This window comes from Sciurus vulgaris (genome assembly GCF_902686455.1).
Source record: "Sciurus vulgaris genome assembly, chromosome: 13".
Lineage (NCBI taxonomy): Eukaryota > Metazoa > Chordata > Mammalia > Rodentia > Sciuridae > Sciurus > Sciurus vulgaris.
In genome coordinates, this window is record NC_136474.1 from 39,955,810 (window position 1) to 39,979,903 (window position 24,094).

The 24,094-nt window shown below is 35.5% G+C and overlaps 1 protein-coding gene across 1 annotated transcript in view; it reads right to left on the reverse strand.

Annotated features, from left to right (window-relative positions):
* PTPRM (protein tyrosine phosphatase receptor type M) overlaps positions 1-24,094 on the reverse strand; it is an 849,607-nt gene that overhangs the window by 467,791 nt on the left and 357,722 nt on the right. Inside the window, 1 exon segment of the mRNA XM_079108449.1 lies at positions 12,719-12,834. Coding sequence (XP_078964575.1) covers positions 12,719-12,834 — 116 coding nt within the window.

Below are 24,094 nucleotides of genomic sequence, written 5' to 3' on the forward strand. Positions count from 1 at the left end.
TGTTTGGAATATTTCATGTAATTTAAATTCAATATTGCTTGAGTATCTCCACAATTTTCTATGGTCCACAATTTTATTTTAATAATTAAGGGATTAATTACAACATTGACCTTTGATTTCTAGACCATAGTTAAGATAACCCAAGTATTTATCAAGGTGAGATACAAGAATTTGAAGTTCTTTTTCCTATCATCATATACCATTGATTTCTATGGAAAGTATACTTCAGTTGGTCAATATTTATACAGATACCAACATAATACACAGATACCCACAATATTATCACAATAAGGCAACATTGTAAGAACATATTTTATTGTGGCAATTTAGAACCTTACTGTTAGACATAGTTCATTTTATCATATACTAGAGATGTCTAAATGATATTATTTAATAAACGTGTTCAAATTTTATTTAGAAGCTCATCCAAGGAATAAAGGATGTACATAATAAATGCAATAATATGTAACAGAAGGAAAACCTCTAACTTCTTTAGTTGGCTGAAAATAACCAATTTTGGAAGACACCCAGCTGAGAAACCTGTTAGTCTCCCACTAGCTTTTTTTGCTGTAGATGACACCTCTGATTGAACTGCCCAGTGTTCTCCAGCAAAAGGTGCTTTTTTTGGTCCTGTCACCTGTTCTGTATCTAAAACTATAGTTAGATTTTCCTTAAAAAAGGAGAAAAAAAAAAAAAAAAAAAAAAAAAGACCTCTGTAATCAGTAACTTTTCTTCAGAGTTACAGAACCCAGAAAATTTGGTAACTTTCAGATAATAGTAGCAGAAAAGCCCAAAATTTATGACCACTGCAGAATGCTTACCCTGGGAGAAAAAAATGTATCTCTCAAATCCCTATATAATGGCTGTGGTTGTGGCTCAGTGGAACAGGGCTTGCCTAGCATGTGTAAGGCACTGGGTTTGATCCTCAGCACCACATATAAATAAAGATCCATCGACAACTAAAAAAAAGCAAAATTTAAAAAAAAAAGCCCCTATATAAGCTTTGTGCCTGTGATCCCTAAGCAAAGTGGCTTTTTTTTTTCTTCTTTTAAAGGATAAGAGTCCCTATCTCCCAACTTGTTGGCTTGATGCCAATAGAGATTGCTCCTCTCCTATCATTGCATCTTGAGTTACTAGTTTCACTAAGCAGCTACAGAACCAGAACTTTCCTGGTTTCAAAAAATACAGTGACATTAGTTCCTCAGTTTTAAGATTAAATTTTGAATTGTTAAGTAGATTAACTTCCCAAATCAAATTATGGAGCTCAACACTAATGTTTCTGTTAGGTAAATGGTTTAGTTTGCAAGCTAGGATTCAAGTCCATTTCTTCACAACTGTACTTACCAATCTCTAATATGGGGAGGATGGCAGTGCCTGTGCTGTCCATCATACATGAGCTAAACGTCTAGGCTAGTCATTAACATGGCAGCTAAGAGAACTGCATTTCCCCAATCCATCAATATTTCTTAAAACATATAACTTTCTGAAAACACAGTTGAGAGAAGATAAAATTATAATATAAAGAAGATTAAAATTCCTGTAGTTCTGAATTTGAATTCAACTGAGTTCAGGACATACACCTTTAAATGTATTCATTCATATATAACTGTTCTGTCCTATGGGAAAATCCCAGAACAACCAACAGAAGTAATGAGTACTCTGTGCTCACACTGTAATTTTAATTGCCATTTCCCACTGAAAAACAACCAGGATTCCTTGAGGTAGTGTCCAATTCTGGGTTTGAGGTGGACAACGTTTGAAAATGCATGCCTAGAGCCTGTCACATCAGCAAAGAAGCCAGTAGAGATAGCACTGGATAGGAGTCACAAGCCCTGAGTAAGCCCCATTGCTACATGGGTGGGGAGGATTTGAATAACAAAAAGGTCATAAGTGCAAAGAGCTGAAACGCATAAGATATATTTAAATCTCCAAGCTGATGAAGACAATGATAATAGTAATAAAATAGAAGCAATCAACCTGGTCACTTTTTGAGCTAATACCAGTTAAACCACTTTATTATCTTGAAAACCTGTTTTTAAAAAGTCAAAAGCAAGCATTGATATCAACTTCTCATCATTATTACTTGAAGGTCAGGGTAACAAAATAGTTGATACAGAGGAACCGCTTTTTAGAAGTACTCCAGCTAGTGCACACAGTACCAATAGAACTGGACCATTCTGCAAACTCTAATGAAAGTAGGCAGTGATCATCAATGCCTGATAACATCAAAAAAGAGAAAGAAATTCCTAGAAAACAGAAAAATTTACTATATGACATAACTGGAAGGCAACAAGCAAAACTCAAAACATGAGAATCTAGTGTACAAACAGTTTCAACAACAATAACAATTGCCATGAAATGGGGCAGGATGGATGGAGAAATCTAAAGATGAAATGGACTTAAGACCTCGTGATCACATTGCAAGTACTAACTTACTGCAAACACAATTCAAACAAACTAACAGAAGAAATTAAGTTATAAGGCAGGCAAGAAAACCTGAACACTAATTGATTTTCTAGGGCTTACAGAGTGATTGGTTTAATTTTTGAGTGCTCTTATTTTCTTTTTAAACAGCTTTAGTGAGGTATAATTGATATACAAAAAGGTTCACATATTTCATATGCACATTTTTATGAGTTTGGGCATACGTAAATACCCATGAAATCATCATCACTATTGAAATAATTCTTTTTTTCAATTCACAGACTATTTATTCATATTTATGGGACAGAGTACAAATATTTGATATATGTTGACAATGTATAATGACCAAATCAAGGCAATGAGCATTTTTGTCTTCTCAAACATTTATCATTTCTATGTGTTAGAAGTCTTTGAAAAATGAGGTTGGTTAATGGGGACCAAAACTTCGTGGGAAAGGAGGAATTAGTTCTAGTGTTCTATAGCACAGTAGTATAAAGAGTCCACAATAAGCTATTATATATTTTAAAATAATTCAAGGGAATCACTGTTTTAGGGGTGATGCTAAATTCTGCCAACTGCCTGTTTTGCACAGCTCAAAAGTTAAGAATGGTGTTGACATTTTTAAATAATCAAAAAAAAATCACAAGAACATTATTTCATGACAATGAAAATTCTATGAAATTCAAATTTCAGCGTCCATAAGGAAAGCTGCATTGAACACAGCCATGCTCATTCACTTATATTCCACTGCCTGGTGCTACAAGGGCAGGGCTAGGTAACAGGGAAAGTGTGACCTGAAAAATTTACTACCTGACACTGCACAGAAAAAATTTCTAAGCTTTGTTTCAGAGAAGCACTTACAGGCAGTGATATGATGACTGAGACTGCTTCAAAAATCATCAGATTTAGAATAGGCAAAACATGACGTGTGGGGTATCTGGCCAAGTATTATCAGCTGCTGAAGTTGGAGGTTTAGTTTAATGAGTTCATCATGCTATAATTAAGTTGATAATTTCTTCGAAAATTATTATCTGATTAACTATGATTCTTTTCCAAGGACAACAGCTTAGGTGCTGACTTATCCACAGCTCAAAACTATATAAATGAAAGAGTCATTTTATCTAGGTGCTACTCAACTTCCTGCTTCTTTTTCAGACAAAGGTACCAGTACAAGAAAAGAGAAAATTAAGTTTGGCAAAGGGAAAACATACACAAGTGGTAGCAGCCCTATCCTGCAGCTACATCTACTTAACTAGTTATCATACCTAGTCGCAGGAAGTGTGTAACAGAGCTGGTGATGTAGCTCAGTGATAGAGTGCTAGTTCAATACCAAGCACTGTAAAATCAACCAAAGTGTGTAACACAAATTTCTTAAATAAAAGTAATAACTTTAAACAAAGCATAGCAATGTAAAAATATGAGAGATTCAAAAGAGAATAATGATTTGATCTATGATTTCAAAGCTCATCCTCTGTTAGAATTGCCTGGCTGCTACCATGTGCCAGATAAAATTTCCACAGCCTTATCCCAAACTGTGTCTCCTAGCAGGACAACCAGCAGCATGGTCTGTCCCCATCCCTGGTCCTAAAGACAGTTTAGAAATTAGAACTCATCAAGAGTTGTCAATTTTCTTTCCAATGAATAAAAAACCTAACTAAGCAAATTTTCCTCTATCTTGTCAAGCTACATAACACTCTGCTCTTTGTATCAAGTTCTACATCTGTGGATTCAACTGACCATGCATCAAAAATACTTGAAAAGAAATTTTGCCTGTACTGAACATAAACAGTCCATTTGTTCCTATCATTATTTCCTAAATAAAACAGTATAGAAAATATTTACATAGGATTTACATTGTATTAAGTATTATAAGTAATCTAGAGCTGATTTAAGTATACAGCAACATGTGCACAGGTTATATGCAACTACTATATCGTTTAAAAAATGGAACATGAACATCCATGGGTTTGCTTATCTGTGTGGGTGACATACGGATGTGTATGACTGAATAAGTGAACTAACTGGAAAAAAAAAAAGGGTAACACTTTGTGACATTTAGGGATAACTGTAATTCCAGACTGAATTCCAGACTCTTGTAGGACTTTCAGTGCCATCTAGAACATACATAACTTCTAGTTAAATCTCTTTCCGTTTTTTGCCTTCAATTCCAAAATGAAAAAAGAGAGAGGGAAAAAACCCGAGATTTTAATAAGTGTCCAAATGCCCTAACATCCTCAGTATAGGCCCATATTATTTAAAGGAGATAAGTGACCACAAGTCAGTATCTACAACTCTCCCTATTAAGAATTCAGAGGACCATCTCTGTCTTCCATCTTCATATTAGAGCCTCAGATACTTGGAAGTGACATAAATAAGTGAACCTTCTGATGAATATAAGAAAAGAAACATAATAAAGGCTTTTAGTCCATGGGTTCCAAAGAAATGCTCTTAAGATCAGTGGCTATTGACTTTTTCTTCTGCCCTCAAAATGGAACCATCCCCCGCTGTGGTCCAAATTCAAATCCTGGCCAGGAGACCTAGAGGTTGCTAAGGGCAAGAAAGTTCTCCACCCACCAGTGCCCTAATTTTTCTTACTGGATCCCACTTGCTCTTTACCTCTTTTTTTTTTTTTTTTTTAATGAGTTAGTTAATATTTCAAAGTAAACATGACATTTTTCCAGAATCTTCCTATACTTGACATATCATCTCACCAAAATAAAATATTTACCTCTAATTTGAAGTAATCCAAAATCATACTAAGTTAAAAATCATGATACGAACTTGAAGTCTTTCAGTATTCCCAGTCCGAATGTTTGAGGTTACATTATATAGTTAGAGCTACAGATAGATAACTGACTAAAACAATAATGGATGTGATTCAGACAGTAAATGGTTTCTATAGCAACTGAAGAAAGGCCTCTTTGTGTATTCCTTGTATTTTCTGATGGTAAAGTGAGGTTAAATTTCTGCTTTAATATATATGGTATAAAATACACAAGTTAAGTTTGCCAAGGGAGTTATAATTTTACTTCTTTATAGATCATTTTGTGGCTTTTATAACTAACAACAAAACTGTTCTGATAGATAGTTGTGATTTTTTCCCCCTCATAAGCTATAAATGAAGCTAAAAGTCACCCAGGATAGGTCAATCATATGGATGCCTTCCTTAACATAGAAGTCAAGGCAACATTGCACACACACACAAATACAATTTTTGTTTTATATTATGATATAAGTGATCATTTAAATTACTATGTGATGTTTATGAATCCATGAAAACAATCTAGGTTTTCCTCTGCACTACACAGGAGGCATCATGGTTTAGGACATATATTCTAGATACAGATGGCCTTCATTCAAATCCCAACTATTACAAGCAATGGTCATTAGAAAAAAATCTCTGAAACCTACTGAGCCTCTTCTGAGTTTCTTCTTTTAGAGATGGGCATATAATAAGGTTCTTGTTGAGAACAATAAAAGTATCTAAATATCCTTTAGCACAGAGCAGTGCTCAGTAATGTCACTATAATTATTTTATTTCAAGCATATCTATTAAAAATCAATAATTCAAATACCATTTATACATTTTATAGTTTGTTCATCCATAAGTCAAATTCTATGGTCCATCAAAAAAGGTTGTTCTTATAAATCATTTTAGATCACAAAAATCTCAAAATTTTCCTTTTTCTCTCAATTAAATAGTCTAAAATTATCTGAGCTTAGAAAAGGAACATGAGAAATTATGATCATGAAATCATTATTCTGGAATATTATTTCTGATACCCATTAAGTTCTGTTTCAAAAAAAGAAAGCTATCAATTACATTTTTTATGATGGATTCTAAAGCTCTGAAATTAAAACAGATATTTTTACAATAAATCTGAGAATATCTGGGTTAAAGGTTAATATTGTTTGAAACACAAGTTTGAAACACATTTGGAAGAAAAATGTCCAAATAACAAAATTAATTTGCAAAAAAATATTTATACACAAGTATAAATAGGTATATACATAAATGTATCATGCACATATCACTGACTTTCAGGAAGAAGATGGAGTTACCTATAACAAATATAGACATTGGATTATGCCTGTATTAGTTTCCTAATTTTTGTGGGATCTCACTTTTGTATTAATAAAATTGGATATTAAATGTTAAGATCAAGACAGCCAGGTGTAGTGGCACATGCCTGTAGTCTCATTGACTCAGAAGGCTGAGGCAAGAGGATCCTAAGTTCAAAGTTAGTCTAAGCAACTTAGCAAGACTCTGTTTAAAAAAAAAAAAAAATGGCTGGTGATGTGGTATAGTGATAAAGTGCCCCTAGATTAAAACACTCAAAAATTAAAGGTTGTTCCAAATTCAGAAGTTATATGATTATATAATATTAAAAATGTAAGCCATTTAAAACTCGGTAGGGACCTCTAAGATATGTCAAGAAAAAATGGTTCTCCTCCATCTCTCCTCTGCCAATTGCTGTTCGCTTAACATGCACACATCAAAGTTGCCACTCATCCACTATCCAGAAGGCATCTTTACTGCATCTGAGTCTTCTGCCATGTGTCTACCAGTGTGAACCATTTCATATTCTACCTACTCTAAGTGCCACATGGTAGCTAAGAAATATAGGTAAAGAATGGAGGAGACGCCATAATAATCAGAAATGAATCAAAGACCAGAAGTTGCAAAAATACCCAAATGGGGCAGTAGGTGAGGAGGAGGGCAGGGTGGCCCACCAACGATGTCATCTGGAACTGAATGAGCCCAAGTCATCAGCAGTGTATGAATGTCAAGAGTAGATAGATTTGCTTATCTTCTCCAGTTACTGAGAAGCTAAAATAGATGTTAGTGAATTTAGAAAAGTAAAATTTGAAATACTGAAAAATAATAATTTTAACACAACCATACATGATTTAAAAGGTCAATAGCTGCATAAAATACAAGCAACTCAGAAACAAAGCTATTTTTTAAAATAGGAAAGCATAAAAAATTATAGAAAGAAGAAAATCTAAAATTCCATTTTCTCTCTGTGTGTATGTGAAAATACACATACATATTGTAAGAATATGGCTCAAGTGAGAAATGTAGACTCAAGTGATCATAAGGTTAATAACAACAAGAAATGTGGTCGCATTTGGAGAAGTTAAAAGAGTTTAAAACATACATTTAAATTAATTTTTAATTTTAATTTTTTAATTTGGTATATTACATGGTGAGAAGTCCATGTTTAAATGTATAGATTACCATATCTGATAACATACAGCTGGGATCTATAGGAACTTCATCACCTATCAGTTTTGTACCACATAAAAACAATCCTACAAATGTTGTCTTCCCACCATAAATTATCTGCAAGGTGTTTTAAATACTTTGCAGGTATAATGATAGATTTTATTGCATTGATTTTATTTTCTTGTTCTGCATTCTAGACAAACCCATCCCGCATTGACAATAGCCTGCGCGGCCCAAAGATGAGATGGAGAAAATATAAGCAGATGGGATACATCTGTAAGCCATAAACATTTCTCCATTAGTGCCATCACCAAATTTATGAGTCTTATAATTTTGTGAAGACTATGGGTATTATATTTCAAATAATCAAAACCTTGACCATTTTTCATAAGTGTGGTTTTAGTTAGTTTTTGTGCTGCTGTGACCAAAACACCTGAAAAGAACAACATAGAGGAGAAAGAGTTTATTTTGGCTCATAGAACTAGTCTCAGTCCAGGATCGGTGTACTCCATTGCTTTGGGCCCATAGTGAGATGGTACATCATGGGATAAGGGTGCAGCAGAGGTAAGTTGGAGGGCACAGGGAAAATGCATCCTTCCAGGGCATGCTCTCACTGACCTACCTCTTCCTTCCAGGGCATGCTCTCACTGACTTACCTCCTTTAGCCACACTCCACCTGCCTACAGTTACAACCCAGTCAGTCCATTCAAACTAGGATGAATAGATTACATTACAACTCTCAGAAATTTAACTCCTTCATCTCTGAATATTCTTACAGTAACTGGAGTTTGGTGGGGACAACTAATATCAAAACCATAACAGGTGTGAATCAATTGGTACATATAATACATATGGATGTTTCTTTCTAAGATCAGGCTGGCTCCTTTAGGTCATCATGTAAGTTGGTTATAGCTAAATTCTTCTAACAAAGTATCAAATACATATTGTCCATTCACATAGCTTCCAGACAGGGAAAGACAGTTAGATATAGTGGAATTAATCAGAGGGGAGCAAAAATAGAGACAAGGGGATTTACTGTATCATTTACCTATGGGACCCTAGGCAATCCTGAATCTCTAAAACCTATAAAATGCGATGGGGAGCATCCATGATACTCAATGCAAAATGCCTACACTGGGACTTAAAGGATGCCTACACTGGTGTACGTAATGAAAGTTATTGCAAAAGACTAAACTCAAAAACGCTGATGCCCCCAAATAAAGGAAGTATTATGAATTTCTAAATCTTTCCTTATTCTTAAGGAGACTCAAATCTATACACACACACACACACACACACATACACACACAAATATTTCTTTCTCATTCAGTTTTCTCCCTTGGTCTCACAATTATTTTATGGACCCAAGTGAGCCTATATGCAGAAAAGCATTTTTGAAGCTGCTACAGCATACGAATATTACAGGCCAAGTATCCCTCATCAGAAATGCTTTTGAAAAGAAGTGTCTCAAATTTCACATTAGTTTGGATTTTGGAATATTTGTGTATAAATAATAAGCTACTGAGAATGGAACCTAAGTCTAAAAATGAAATTCATTTATATTTCACACACAACTCATACATATATTATTCTAAAGCTAATTTTATATAATATTTTCAGTGATTTTTTTTGTATAGCACAATGGTAGAGCATTTGCCTACCCTGTGTGAGCTCCTGAGTTCAATCCCCAGTGCCACACAAAACACACAAACACACACACAGATTGAGTTGAAGTGTGGCTCAGTGTAGAGTCCATGGCTAACACACTCAATGCCCTGGGTCTGAGCCCCTGAACCACTAACTACATAAATAAATACCAGGTGCATCAAACTCAGTTTTATCATACACAACTTTCCACTCCTGGTATAAGGTCAGCACTCAAAAAGTTTGAGATTTGGGAGTATTTTGGATGTTAGATTACCTTAGATCTGTACCTCTAGGTAAGAGACACCTGAACCATGATTATAGGATTCTTCTTTCCACCACCCCTAGGGAATGGCCTGAGTCAAAGAGCTAGGAGAAGCAGGCCAGAGGGCAAGAATGGCTCTGGGAAAATTTCCTCTGCTTATAATCTTCATCCCGACCAGAAATCACTTGGTACAAATACAGATTAACAGAAACCATTGTTGTAAGTGAAGGACACTGGTCTTCTTTCACAAGCTATTAATAAAGTAAACGTCTCCCCACAGAATGCTTGCTGAACCAGGGGACATAAATGATTTAACAGTAAAATTATTCTAACATCACAAAGATTCACAAACCAAGTAGCACCCTAAATCCAGGACAAACTAAGTTTCATTTAAAAATCCAAAGTTGTATAAATTCTATTCTATCATCCCCCTCCTGATCCAGTCATGTGGAAAGCCACAGGGACCTATATAGTCACTGATGACAAGAAGGACAAGACTGAGCAGTAGAAAAGGAAAGATGTTAACAGATCAAGTGGGAAATAATTCATCACACCAACAGTACAAATCTCACAGAACAAAGACTTCATACTTAGGAACCTCAACATAAAAGTATCAATGAGGCTCCGAAATAAAGGCAGCCCTCTATATCTGCTGGTTGTGTACCCAAGAATGCAACCAATCATGGATCAAAACTATTTGGGAAACAAAAATGCCCATTCTGAACATATATAGACTGTTCCTCTAGTCATTCTTGTCAAAGCAATACAGTGTAACAACTATTTAAAATGTGATATATTTACATTGTATAAGGTAATATATGTCATCAAGAGATGGATGTGTGTAGTTATATGCAAACACTACATATGAACACCTGAGGGTTGTGCCAACCACAGGGGTCCTGGAACCAGTCCCCACAGATACTAAGGAACAATTGTAAAGGCACCAGTAGTACATCTTTTTCTTTCCAATTTGAAATACGTGTGATATTTTCCTTCCAACTACTGAATTTTCAATCTTGGGTTCACATTGGAATCAGCTGGGCTGGGGCTTTAACTGAATGCTGAGCATCAACCCAGACAAATTAAGTTAGAATCTAAAAATGAAGAAACACTATCACTGTAACAGCAAACAATTAAAGACTACCAGCCACAAATAAATGCTCAATATTAAACAGGAGTATCCCAAGTTCAGGATATTTATAAAAACAAAAACAAAAAGAGCAAGTTGTGTCTCTCAACATGCCAGTAAAATCTTGGTGAAAGCTGACTCCATGAAGACCAAGAAATTACACTTATGCTGTGATCTCTCAAAAAACATTAGCATAAACATCTAAAAAAAAAAAAACACGTTTTTCAAGAAACACTGAGTTCTAGAGATAAATCAGAGATAAAAGAAAGAGCTTCACTTTTCAAAGGTGGTTAAGGCTTTGTGTAAAACATCAATAAACATTGTCTATCTCATCACTGGTCATCACAGATTGTCAATCTGGATAGCATTTAGTACAAAACAGCACTAACAGAGAAAAAAACTCTAAATCCCAATATCAAGAATTTAAAATAGAAGAAGTGGGATAAAAAGAAAAGCTGAAGCACACACTGCAGAAAGCTTTTAAAGCAGTGATTACAAAACTTTTAGAAAGAAAGAAAAACTAAAGAAGAATTTGAAACATACAATTTCAGCCTTCTGCACACAGTTCTCCTTCCTGGCTAGGCAAGTCCCTAAAAGAGACAGGATGTGAAAAAAACAGTGACATTAGGGAGAAGGGCAAGGTGTTCTTGGTAAGAGGCCTTCTCCCCAAAATGTATTCCCTCCTGGCAACCCACCATGGGCTAATCTTGGGAGGGTACATTCTCCCAAATCCTCAAAGAAATGAGAAACAAAAATGACCATTTATTTAAATTGCAATGATTAAAATGGAAAAGACATTTTAAAATAATAGTGTCACACAAATGTTATTACATCACAATCATTATGTCACAGCAGAAGGAAGAAGTAGGATAGGAGGTAAAGAGGTAATGGATACAGAAAAAAATTAGCACAAGAACTGGAAGCCGACATGGCAAGAAATAGATGTAGAAAGAAGTGTTGAAACATGAAGCTTAGTTCATCCTAGTAGCCAAATTTAAAAATAAATCAATAAATAAATGGACTGGGAGTGTGGTTCAGTGTTAGGAATTGTGCTTATCATGAACAAGGCTCCACAAAAACAGACAAATGAAAATAAAAACTCCATACAAAACAAACCAAGAAAAGAAAAGAAAAAAAAATAAACTCCAGTCAAGATGAGAAATGCTCACGCAGCAGATTAATGCTTGAAAGGAAAAAAAAAAATATTTAAAAAAATCATGCAATTGGAAGGCACTAGGTAGGGGAAACCCCTCACAAAAGCTAGAACTTAAAGAACTTAAAGAAGGGGGTGGCATTCTGGTTGAAGGGGACTGGTTATTTAAATCTACTCATTCTGCCAGAATTCCTGAGATCAGGCATGGATACATGAAACTACTTGGCATGGAAAATATATAGGGTGTAATTTTGAGAAACTAAACTAAGTCACGCAAATATGATTGATTATATATATGTATATATACATATATGTGTATATATGTATATATATTAAATGTTTGAAAGCAAAATAGGTGTCATTAATTTCTGTACTTAGGGGAATTGCTAGAAAATTCAAATTACAAAAAGGCCTGTAAACTGTGTTTGTGGGTGCACATGCTTGTGAGTGTGGGTGCTTGTGTATACACATGCATGCATGCGTGTGTGTGTGTGTATATGTGTGTGTGTGTGTGTGTGTGAGAGAGAGAGAGAGAGAGAGAGAGAGATTCTCTGGATTTTTCACAGGAGGATGAGTCAGAAAAAGGTGTTATATTTTGTACTTTATTACACTGCTCTAAAAGTAATTTGACAACATGATCTTCCAAATGAGACAACTAAGCAAAAGCAAAGGGGGAATAGAAATCATAAAGGATCTGTAAAGAAAATACCTATCTTATGTAGAACACCTAGACACCTGCCCACATATGGATAAAGAAGTAAAGTTCTCAACAGTGGCCACACATGAACTCTGCTTCCCCAGTTCCTCCCTCCAGGAGCAATGCTTTCTCCCTGATGGAACCTCACTGGACAGCTGGAAGTACAGTTACTATACCTGTAACCAGAGCTTGTCACCAGACACAGTCCTGCCGATGGCGCTGCACTGGAAGGTGGCAAACTGGCCAGCATTCACTTCCACATTCTGAATCCGCAGAAAGTGGGGAGTTCTGGCTACATGAAAAGAAAGAAGTAGAGATATTAAAAGTGAAGATCTGTACCTAATATGGGTCTTTTTCAATCTATCTGTAATTTGGGGCCTTTCCATTTTCTTCCACTTGGGAAAAAATAATGCTGTTGCTTATAAAAGCTTTAAAGATTTCACTGTAACTGTGCAAGATAACATGGAAGGCTATGGGTGTATGCTTTGTAAAAGACTAAAAAAGCCAAGCAATCTAGGATAGAACCAAAAAAAAAAAGAAGATATTTTATTATTCCTGTGGTGCGAATTATCATAGCTCAGTAGTCATCTTGTAAAAACAGATCTGTATTAATAAAGATTATACTGAAGCCTAATTGATGTTTTGAACAAAAACATATTAGATATTTATACTAGCAACATGAAAAGAACAGTAAGAAGTAAAATGATGTTGTCAAGGAAACTTCTAAACTCAAATACAGAGCTGTGCATAATATATATTTTAATACAACTAATTGGAATGCGACACTACTCATGTAATATTTTCTAGCTACCACAAATACTATTCCCACAGACAAATTCTGTGAATGATTCTGTGACTTCCATAGCACGACAATTTCTGCTGATTCTTATTTCTAATTCAAGAAGTAAGAGCAAATTCAAATGCTAAACAGCATTGTTTCGTAATGTACATTGTGCACGTGGGACAGCTGTTTAAATACAGGGCAATTTTATTTGATCTGAGAAGCATGGGTCAATTTCTGCATCACACTGAAAACAAGTGTTCAGGAGCTAGGCTCAGAAACATTATGCAATTTCTTATAGGAAATCATTATCTTATCACAACAATTAATTGAGTAAAAGTAACAAGTGGGGTAGATGGCAAGAAAAGGAAGAGGACAAGATGGCATTATTTTCTGGGGGGAGGGTGGAATACAACTCAATAAAAACTAGTATAAGGGCAACCCTTATTGGGTTCCCTCTGGCCCTGAAGGAGCTCTGTACATTTTCTTCTCACTTGAATAAATGCTACTCTTTTATGCTCAAAAGCACAGGAAAAAAAAAAAAAAAACCTAGTATAAATTCCTTAATCCTTGTAGCTTTCTCCCATTGCTAATGGTCTTCAGGCAATGTCCTAATATTTTCAAGGAACTGTGCCCTATTATTGGTATCCAGTGATTATAAACTAGAACCCATGTGAGCCTGAGCAGAATATAATGAGGAATGGAAGTGGGTTACAACCAAAGAACAAGTAAAAATTCATTTTAATATCAATAACACACCAGAAAATAATTTGGAGGCCACTAATAATTTAATGTATTCATGATGTTTAGCATGCAAAATGTTCTAAATGGCTTTTAACAAAACTATGGACTCTTTCTAAAATATTAATTTTAATGCAAAACTCTATAAACTCTATTTCACTGATTCAATTCTCTTTGTTTCTAAGAAACTAGAGAAGCCATTGATTTTAGAAAATTGGAGGAAACACCATTTATTGAGTACATATGTGCCAGACACCTCTCAACTGAATACTCACAAATGTTCAGTGTGGTGTTCTCTCCATTTCATGGATGAGGGAACTTGTGGGAACCTGGCTAGAGAGTGTTAGAAGGAGAATGCTAACTCAGGTTGGCCAGTTCCAAGCCCAGGCACAGGCCACTAAGCCACAAGGCCTCACCAGGTTTGTCTCAGAACCTCTGAGGTCCCTACTGGTCTTCTGCTCCCTTGGGATATCTCCTCTGCTGTAATTTTAGCTTTTTCCAAGACCCTTCTTCAATGCTATTCCTACTATAAAGCTTCTGGGAATTCTGTCATCATGATGTTCAACATTCTCCTATCACAACATCAAGGGCAATCTGTAACAGCACCTGATATTAAGGCCTCACACAGAACAGACAGTTCTTTGCATCATTAAATTTAATCTATTTTGAATTAATTTAAAATTAATAAAAACAAGCACATACATCCTTAAAAACTATCCACTTCAGATTTCAACTTCTGTAGTGGAATTGAACTCTTTTACCTTCCTATCTCACCTCTGACAAAAGCTTTTACTGTATAAAAATTTTTACTGGAAAAAAGAACAATTATTTTAAACAATCCCAAAGTTCATAAAGATTTGGAAGAATTTTGCAACTTGACTACATTAAATGACTACATTGGAAGTCAAAAGAATGTTTTTGTATCAAGAAAATTTAAGCAAAAGTGAATATTGCTCTTCTTCTAGTCAAACACATATAGATTAAGTACTCTATTTTGAAAATCTTAAAATTTCTGAGAGTGGACATGACACCACAGGTAGAAAATTCTACACCTAATGTGACAGATCATATTTTACAACATGTATGCTAAAAAATATATTGTAGAAAATTACTTTCAGGCTTTGTGTATCAGAGATATACAAGACCTAAATGAATCCCGGGTTCATGCTTGCATCTGGTCCCCAGGAGATCTCATTATGAATATGAAAATATTCCAAAATCTGAAAAAATCCAAAATTCAAGCATTTTGGATAAGGGATATTCAACCAATACAATTATTCCAGTGCATAGGTCATTGATTGGAAATTTGCTCAAATTTTCATTTTCTCCATAAAGTAACTCTAAGCACATCATCCTGGTCACATTATCAACCCACATGATGATCTATGGAAAAAAGGAAAATGATAGTAGTGAAACTCCTCTATTAGTCAGCGTATTTGTACAGAGCCAGATTTTTAGTGCTTTTATGTAAATTCTACTGTCTGATACCACGTGCCCTGCAATCCTTTGGAATACACACACACACACACACACACACACACACACACACACACACACACAAACACATTGTAGTGCATACACCTGAGGGAGACAGCTAGATCCACTTTCTGTCAACGAAGGGACTGCTAGATCCACTTCCTGAGAATGGTTAAATGGCACTTCCTTTCTGCTAAGGGACTGCTAAGTCCACTTCCTGTTAACTGAGGAAATGCTAGATTCACTTCCAAAGGAAGGGTTAGATGCACTTCCTGTTGGCTAAGAAACTGCTAGATCCACTTCCTGTTGACTGAGGGAATGCCAGATTCACTTCCAGAGGAATGGTTAGATGCACTTCCTGTCAGCAAAGGAATTGCTAAGTCAACTTCAAGTCTACAATTCAAAGCATCCAAAGTCCTCACAACATGGGATCCCCCCAAATTACTCATTTTCTTAGTCAGAACGATTTAGCCCCCAAACTGCTAAGAAAATGGTTTTCCTGCCAGGCTGGTGGTGCACGCTGTAATCCTAGCCACTCGAGAGGCTGAGGCAGGAGGATCACGAGTTCAAAGCCAGCCTCAACAAAAGCAAGGTGCTAAGCAACTCAGTGAGACCCTGTCTCCTAATAAATACAAAATAGGGCTGGGGATATGGCTTGGAGGTCCAGTGCTCCTGAGTTCAATCCCCTCCCTACACCCCTGGCAAAAAAAAATGGCTCTCCTCAGATCATCAAAAAAATCCCTAAACTGGCCTCATATGCTTTCTATCCTTTCTCTTCCAGGTTCACCTCCCAACAAGAATACTCTCAGTCATACAGATCATTTTCAAAAACTTCCAAAAACAATTTGAACATTCTCCTTTCAAAGTCATTTTTCTGTGGTCTTTTCCCTTTTCATCCTTCTTCCTGGATCTCACCTAATGTTGAGGACGTCAAATTTGAACTTGACCATTTCACTTTTCAGAGCACAAGGACCTCCTGGTAGCTGTCTGATGCCACCATAACATCAACAACCCAGAATATGGTAACTCCCCAAATTATATCCAAAACTTTCTTCCTAAAAACAAACAAAAAAATCACATTTCTGAAGTACTTGGACACAGCGATTCTGTAAAAGCCTACACTGGACTACCTTCCAGCCAGCCATGAGGGGAGGACCCTTGACCAGAAAGAGATGCTTCCATCAATAATCTACCTCCAGACAGGGTCCTGCAGCCCCTTCAAAGTCAATCCTGACTTCCTGCCTCACTGCCAGAAGGGAGGCATACACATCTAAGGAAGCAGTAGCCACTGTCCCTCTCATCAGGCAGCTTTCACCTGGATCCCAAGTTCCATACTATAGTGATATCAAGATGAAAGCTGACAAGCTCATTGTAACTGAGAATGATAAATACAATGGAGAACTGTTGCCACATGAAAAACAGGGCATTTTTTATTCAGTTTTTGTTTGTGTTTTAAAGAAGTGTCATGAAGGGCAAATGGGCACAGGTGAAGAATATGAAATATGCAGAATGAGGACTGGCTTTGTGAGAAGGACCAACATGAAGAAACATGCAGGTGTATGCAGGTTTTATGACACTTACACGGACAGACTATCATGTGAGCTGGCCAGTAACGTAGCCATTGACTGGAACTTGAGAATTTCGATGTCACCTTCCAGAAAACTCAAACCTCCCAAGCTGGATCCCCTAGTCCTCTCTCTTCTCAACCAGCCTTTCAACATCCTACTGGTCATCACTGTCTCTCCTTGTTCCACTTCAGGGGAATGCAGATCCCCACTTCATTGGGACTCAGAGCCCCAAAGAGAAATCATCTAGCTGCTGGAAAAATATCTAATGAAAAATCAAATTTAGTCCACAGCCTACATGAAATTATATGTCAGGATAAGAGAAAATCAAAAAAGTACCCTCCTAAAAATTGGTAAAAGCTTTAGCCCTCATATTGAGCAAGTAACAACTTATTTCATGTGCTAGAAGCACACCTTAGGTAAAAATATAAGTGAAGCAAAGATAAGAAGCAACTATGTTAATGCCTGACTTATGGCCTGACTTTTATTTTAGAATAAAAGCTACAGAAGTCTTATTTGCATCTGTCTGCATGCTTAGGCACATAAGCACCTCTGAATATTATGTGTATGTGATATTTCTCTACTTCTGTGTGATATTACCAAATTAATAAAAGAGCTCTATTCTTATACGTCTATAGAAAAAAAAATAAGTGCTTGTGTAAATTAAATATTCCTCAAACTTTCAGAAATAAAAGAACTAACTCAACTATTTGAGTGCACTTGACTTAGGTAAATCTTTAGTAAATAAAATGCCTTTTTAAGTTTTTGTGCAGTACTGAGGATCAAACCCAGGTGTCTAACATGCTAGGCAAGGGTTCTACCACTGAGTCACACCACCAGTCCTAAATCTTTGGTAAATAAGACTAGTTTAACACTGTTGTTTTAATTAAAAGAAACATCTGTTTTCTAAGTTACCAGCATTGAGTATGACAAAAGCATACATTTGTATTCTACTTGAGTTTACTAGTTAAATATAAACTAAAGCTATATTTACAAGGCTTTAAGCTTTTAAAACAAATTTTAATTAATCAAATTAAGTCATTCTTCTGACAATCTTTATTTCAACAATCATTATGTTTTATAATGAATTTGCCTAAAAATAGTTTTCAAAATTATTTTGATAACTTGCAACTTGAAACTTATAAGTTAAGCCAAAGATAACCATTAAATATCTTGATCATTTCTAAGTAAAATACTGAAGACTTTACAATTTTGTTTATATATTTTTGGTTTCTTATCCTTACAAAGAGACTAAAGATATTTGGCCTTATTAATAAGCCTGCTTTTCAGCCACATTAAACTTTCTTTTTAAATAAAAACCCTGAACAAGCATGTATCTCCAGAGGAGGTGAAGATAGTATATTCATAAAATTTCCTCATCTGTTACAGAATGCTGGAATATGAAAATGGTTCACAGTAGTCTCCTTTCTTATTGACTCTGTAAAATAAAGGTTTCTAATGGGTTGTTTGTTGTGGTGTTTTGACAGGCTAGCCTGGAAACTTCAATTTCCTGCCTCAGCCTTACGAGAAGCTGGGATTTCAGGCACTGTGGACACGCCAGTGTCTAGCTGATGATTACTAATGATAAATTATAATCAATATATGTAAGTTAAAGTACTAGAAAAATAAAGAGCAAAGAGAAACGGTTTCGAGTGAAAATACACACAAAATGAAGGACATATTTTGTTAAAGGAAAAAGAATAATTTTGTAAGAAAATAGAATTCGATATTTTTTTTTTTTTTTAAGGTTAGGTGAGAGGAGACAGGGAATAGGAAAGAACCCAAATGCACACAGAAGTTTACAAGAGTTTTAGGGAAAAGCAACTGTATATTGTTGTATATGGTCCTGCTGGCTAAATTTTCAATGGACTTATTTATAAAATTCTTTTAAAATAAGCTCTAATCTTGCCAGTACATGGATGCAAATTGAATGTGATTTCATATTTTCTATTAAAATAAAAAGTTTCTTGGATTATTGGTCTGTTGTCAAGAAGAAATTGAAAAAGGTTTCCATTACCTTTTTAGAGATAATCAAGAAAACAGAATCTTTGTCTTAGTCAAATTAACCTCTTCTGTTGTCTTTCCTGGAACATTTAAGACAACTGAATTTTCTCAATATTACAAGGGCTAAGGGCTTTTGATTCTCTCTCAATCAAGTGGCCTTTCACATTTACTTTTCAAGTCTTGTATTGCCACATAGGTCAAATACATAACAACTATGAACTGTTTCCTAGTGACCTAGGATCCTATTTCACCAACAATTCAAATTTTTTTAAATTTTTGACAACTTCTGCTATTTCAAGATACCAAAATCAAATATGAAATAAAATACTGATCTTAAACTCATTTAGAGATTTCTCAGAGGGTCCCTGAGATATCTTAAAAGGTTTGTTCTTTAACCGTACAAAAAGAGAAGATTAAAATAATAATAATAATTAGTTATATTTAATATGTTGATTTGCATGAGAGGCATTATCAAATAAGAGTTTAATATCCACTGGGATATATTTTCATGGGTTAATGTTGTTAATGTAAATATTTCAGGAATTATATAAATGCCCAGAAATATCTCAATGTTCTTGCTTACATGTTCTCATTCTGCCCTGGTAGATAGCAGACATCAATGGTATAAGGTCATTAGCCATAATTCCAGTTATTATATAAAAGGTAATAAGTCAATAAATCTTTATAATACTACTATTTTTATAATTCTACTAATAATGCATTATTTGTATAATATTCTCATTAGATCTTTAACTATGTACCTTTAAGTCTCTTATCATTCATAGATACTATCTTCCAATGATATGATCCTGTTTTAGCAAATACATCCAAGACACCAAGTCAGAGAACTTCATCTTTAAAAAAAAAAAAAAAAAATTTCCTTTTTTCTGAGATCCATGAAGAGGACTTTGCCAGGTACTCTGGGGTACAGGCTTTGTTGGCACTGATGATGTCACAAGAGAGTCATTGAACTGAGTTGACAATCTGGTGTGTTCATGCAACTGTTTACCCAAAATCAAACCGCAAGGAACTGAATGAAGTATTGAACAATGATGACAATTTTCATGACCTTTTTGTTTAAAACCTTTCTGGTTCATTAATGTTCCATTTCTGGAAGTCAAAGAACACTTTTCTCTTTTATCTTAAGCAAATTATAACTCCTAGTTGGTAAAATTATTCATGAAGCAGAAAGGAAACATCTTTTCTCCCTGCTTAAAAGCTTCAAAATTTCAGGAATTAATTTTGAGTATTCTAGATTTTTGGCCATATAATTATTTATCTAGGTTCATTGAGAATCAGTCCTCTTTATTAGTAAGACACATTGAAAACATTGCTTACATAATCAGGACTTTGGAATGTTTTATCTGAAAATAGCATGCATAGAATCAGATGTGATGAGTTTTAGAAAACTAAGGTTGACTTTATTTGACCAGTGTTTACAAAGCCCTCTTGGGAAAATGTACCTCATACCTGCATTATAGATGAATAAGGAAGGTCACTTCCTAGAAAGTCCAGGAAACAGGATACAGGCATTTCAAGAGAAGTTTGGTGATAAGTCTTTCCTGTGGATGCCTAGATTAGGGCAGCTTTTAAACATCCAGTCTGATCCAAAACAACTTAAGTCAGCATATTATAGTGACACATGCATATACCCATGTTTATAGTACCATAGTTCGCTATAGCCAAGTTGTACAAAAGGCCTAGGTGTCAGTGAACATATGAACAGATAAAGAAATATATACATATGGGATGAAGTTTTATTCAGGCATAAAGAATGAAATTATGATATCTGCAGGAAATTGGATGGAACTTGAATACATTATGTTAAGTGAAATAAAAAGACTCAGAAAGTCAAGAGTATGTTTCTCTCAAATAAAGAAGGTAGAGAGGAAAAAGGAAGAGTGGGGTAGGGCAATCTCATGAAAATTGGAAGGAAGATCAGTAGAAGAGAGGAAGGGACCAAGCGGAGGGAGGAATGAAGGGAAAAGAGAGGTACTATGGAATGAAATTGGCCAAATGATGTGTATGTACAAATATATAACAGTGAATCACACAATTACAAGAAATTATAATGTACCAATTTAAAAAAAAACAACCTAAAAAGCACTCAATCTCAGATTGCTTGTAAAAAGTTCCAACAAACTTTCAAATTTCCAAAAAGTCCATGTGGTGAATTATCTTACTGCATTTATGTAATTTATTCAGTCAAACTTAATGGGACTCAACTTATTTTGTATAATCAGAAATGAAGCAACTGGTGAGAAATTTCAATGGAAAACAATATAGCTCACCTGTGTGGGTTCTTAGATTGTAGTACTATTCATTGTCTTTGAGCTATTTTGCCACCTCTTTTTAATCTGTTTTCTGCTATCTTGTGCATTTTGTCAGCAATTAGCATTTCCAATTTTCCTCACACCTTCCTGATTTGGGATCACTGACAACTAAAACTTTCATTTTCCAAAGCCCTGTGAGCTGAAACTGGATTAACTCAACACAACCTCAAAGGATCCATCACCAGAACAGAATGTACCACTAGAAAGTTCACTGGAACACTTGTTTCCTCCATGCTCTGCTCCAGGAGAGAACAATGACTGTGACACTACATTTAAAACCATCACCAAAGATGCTTCAAGTCCAACAACTGGGAGTTTTCTCCACTAGCTGCCCTCTTCACTCAGGAACTGTCCAGTCTGCTAAATTCATTAACCTTTACTTTTTTTTCCTTCTTCTAATATAAATTCTTCTCTCCTTTTTACAGATCTATTTCCTTGCTATTTTTAATTCTAACGGCTTTCCACAGCAATAAACCTAGCTGCTGCTGCTTCTTTTTATTTTGGTGAAACTTCCAGAAAAATTTCACAGAAAGAAAATATAGGAACCACTTAGACCCCCAGAGTTGGTATAAAGGTTATTTTCAAGTGAAAACATTTGAGCTAAGGAAGATAAAGAAATCTGATCTTGATGTCCCTTGTTTAACTAAAGCAAAGCTACCTCAAAACTACAGTGGCCATTAACCCCCTTGTAAGGCATTTCCTGCTAATTAAGATGCCATGGAGACAGAATGCCCATTCCCATTACTATCAAATAATTCAACAGAGCCTTCTACCCTTTCCCAGTATGTAGAGGGTTCTGTTGCATTATTTGATTACCACTCCTTTTTTTGTTAAATTTAGTATATAATATTTACCTCTGGTTATTTAGCAAGTTTGCCATTACTAGGAGCTACTTGCCCACAACTGTGGAAACCAACTTTACTTTTTTTGCATTAACATATCTCTTGTCAGTTGGTTTGCAGGCCCACAAGCACAGAGGAAAGGTTTTCCTTGTCATAGTAACTAAAAAGATGGTTTAAGCCTTATTCCACATGAGGATTATATGTGGAATCTACTCTCTCCTTCTGTATCCCTATGGATTGTTAAAGGCTTAGCTAATCCTTCACACTCAGAATCGTACATTGCCTCACTAAAGCTGCCCTCATCTAACTTTGTCCAAGACCCCTAATTCTGCAGGGGTCTATATATATAATATAGCAGGACACTATATTAAGCTGGGTCTCTAACATCAGGTGTTTCAGTGTGTACCCACCTGTCATGATAACCTATGGTTTCAGCATATGTTAGAAGCTTGATCTCCAGGGGCAAGTGTTGGGGGATGGTGTGGAACAATTTAGAGGTGGGGTCTAAGAGTAGGTCACTGGGGAAAGTGTCCTCTGCAGGGATTAAGGTAGCTCTTAGGGGACCCGGAATTCTCAAAAAGGTGAGTTGACAAGAGAGCAAGCTTAATTCCTGAATTACTCTCTGGTTTCCCATTGTGTAATGCTTTGTCCTAATCTTACATGTACATCTAAACTGTAACATTCCTTCTCTATCTCCTCTCTCTACCTCCCCACTCCAGGCTGCCAAGAATATCAAATCCCTCTTGTTCTTCATATGCAAGACAACCAAGATCTTTTCACTTTTCTCAACCAGAAAGGTCCAGGGTACTGAGGGCAAGGAAAGAGTTCTGCATCCCTGTCTCCTTCTCAACAATGCAGAAATGCAGTGAAGGTTTTCTTGCCTTTAGAAACCTTTCCTTCTCTGCTACCATCATCAGAATGAGATCTGCAGCCCTTCAAAGATTTCTAAGCTATCAGAGTGACACATAAGAAAAAGTAAAATTGTGTCAAATAAATAAATAAATAAAATTCAAAAAATGAACCAAATGACCGGGAAACCAAATCGTATCTCAATAATAACCCTGAATGTTAATGGTCTAAATTCATCAATCAAAAGACATAGACCGGCAGATTGGATTAAAAAGAAAGATCCAACAATATGTTGCCTACAAGAGACTCACCTCATAGAAAAAGATACCCATAGACTAAAGGTGAAAGGATGGGGAAAAACATACCATGCACATGGACTCAGCAAAAAAGCTGGAGTATCCATCCTCATTTCAGATAATGTGGACTTCAAGCCAAAGTTAGTCAGAAGGGATAAAGAAGGACATTTCATACTGCTTAAGGGAAGCATAAATCAGCAAGATATAACAATCATAAACATCTATGCCCCAAACAGTGGCTCATCCACGTATGTCAATAAATACTTCTCAATTTCAGAAACCAAATAGACCATAACACAATAATACTAGGTGATTTTAACATGCCTCTCTCACCACTGGACAGATCTTCCAATCAAAAATTGAACAAAGAAACCATAGATCTCAATAACAAAATCAATAATTTAGACTTAATGGACATTTATAGAATATACCATCCAACCAAGAGCAAATACACTTTCTTCTCAGCAGCACATGGATCCTACTCTAAAATAGACCATATATTATGTCACAAAGCTAATGTTAGCAAATACAAGAAGATAGAGACACTACCTTGTATTCTATCAGATCATAATGGATTGAAGTTAGAAATAAATGAAAGAGTAAAAAACAGAAGCTACTCCAACACCTAGAGATTAAACAATATGCTATTACATGATGAATGGATA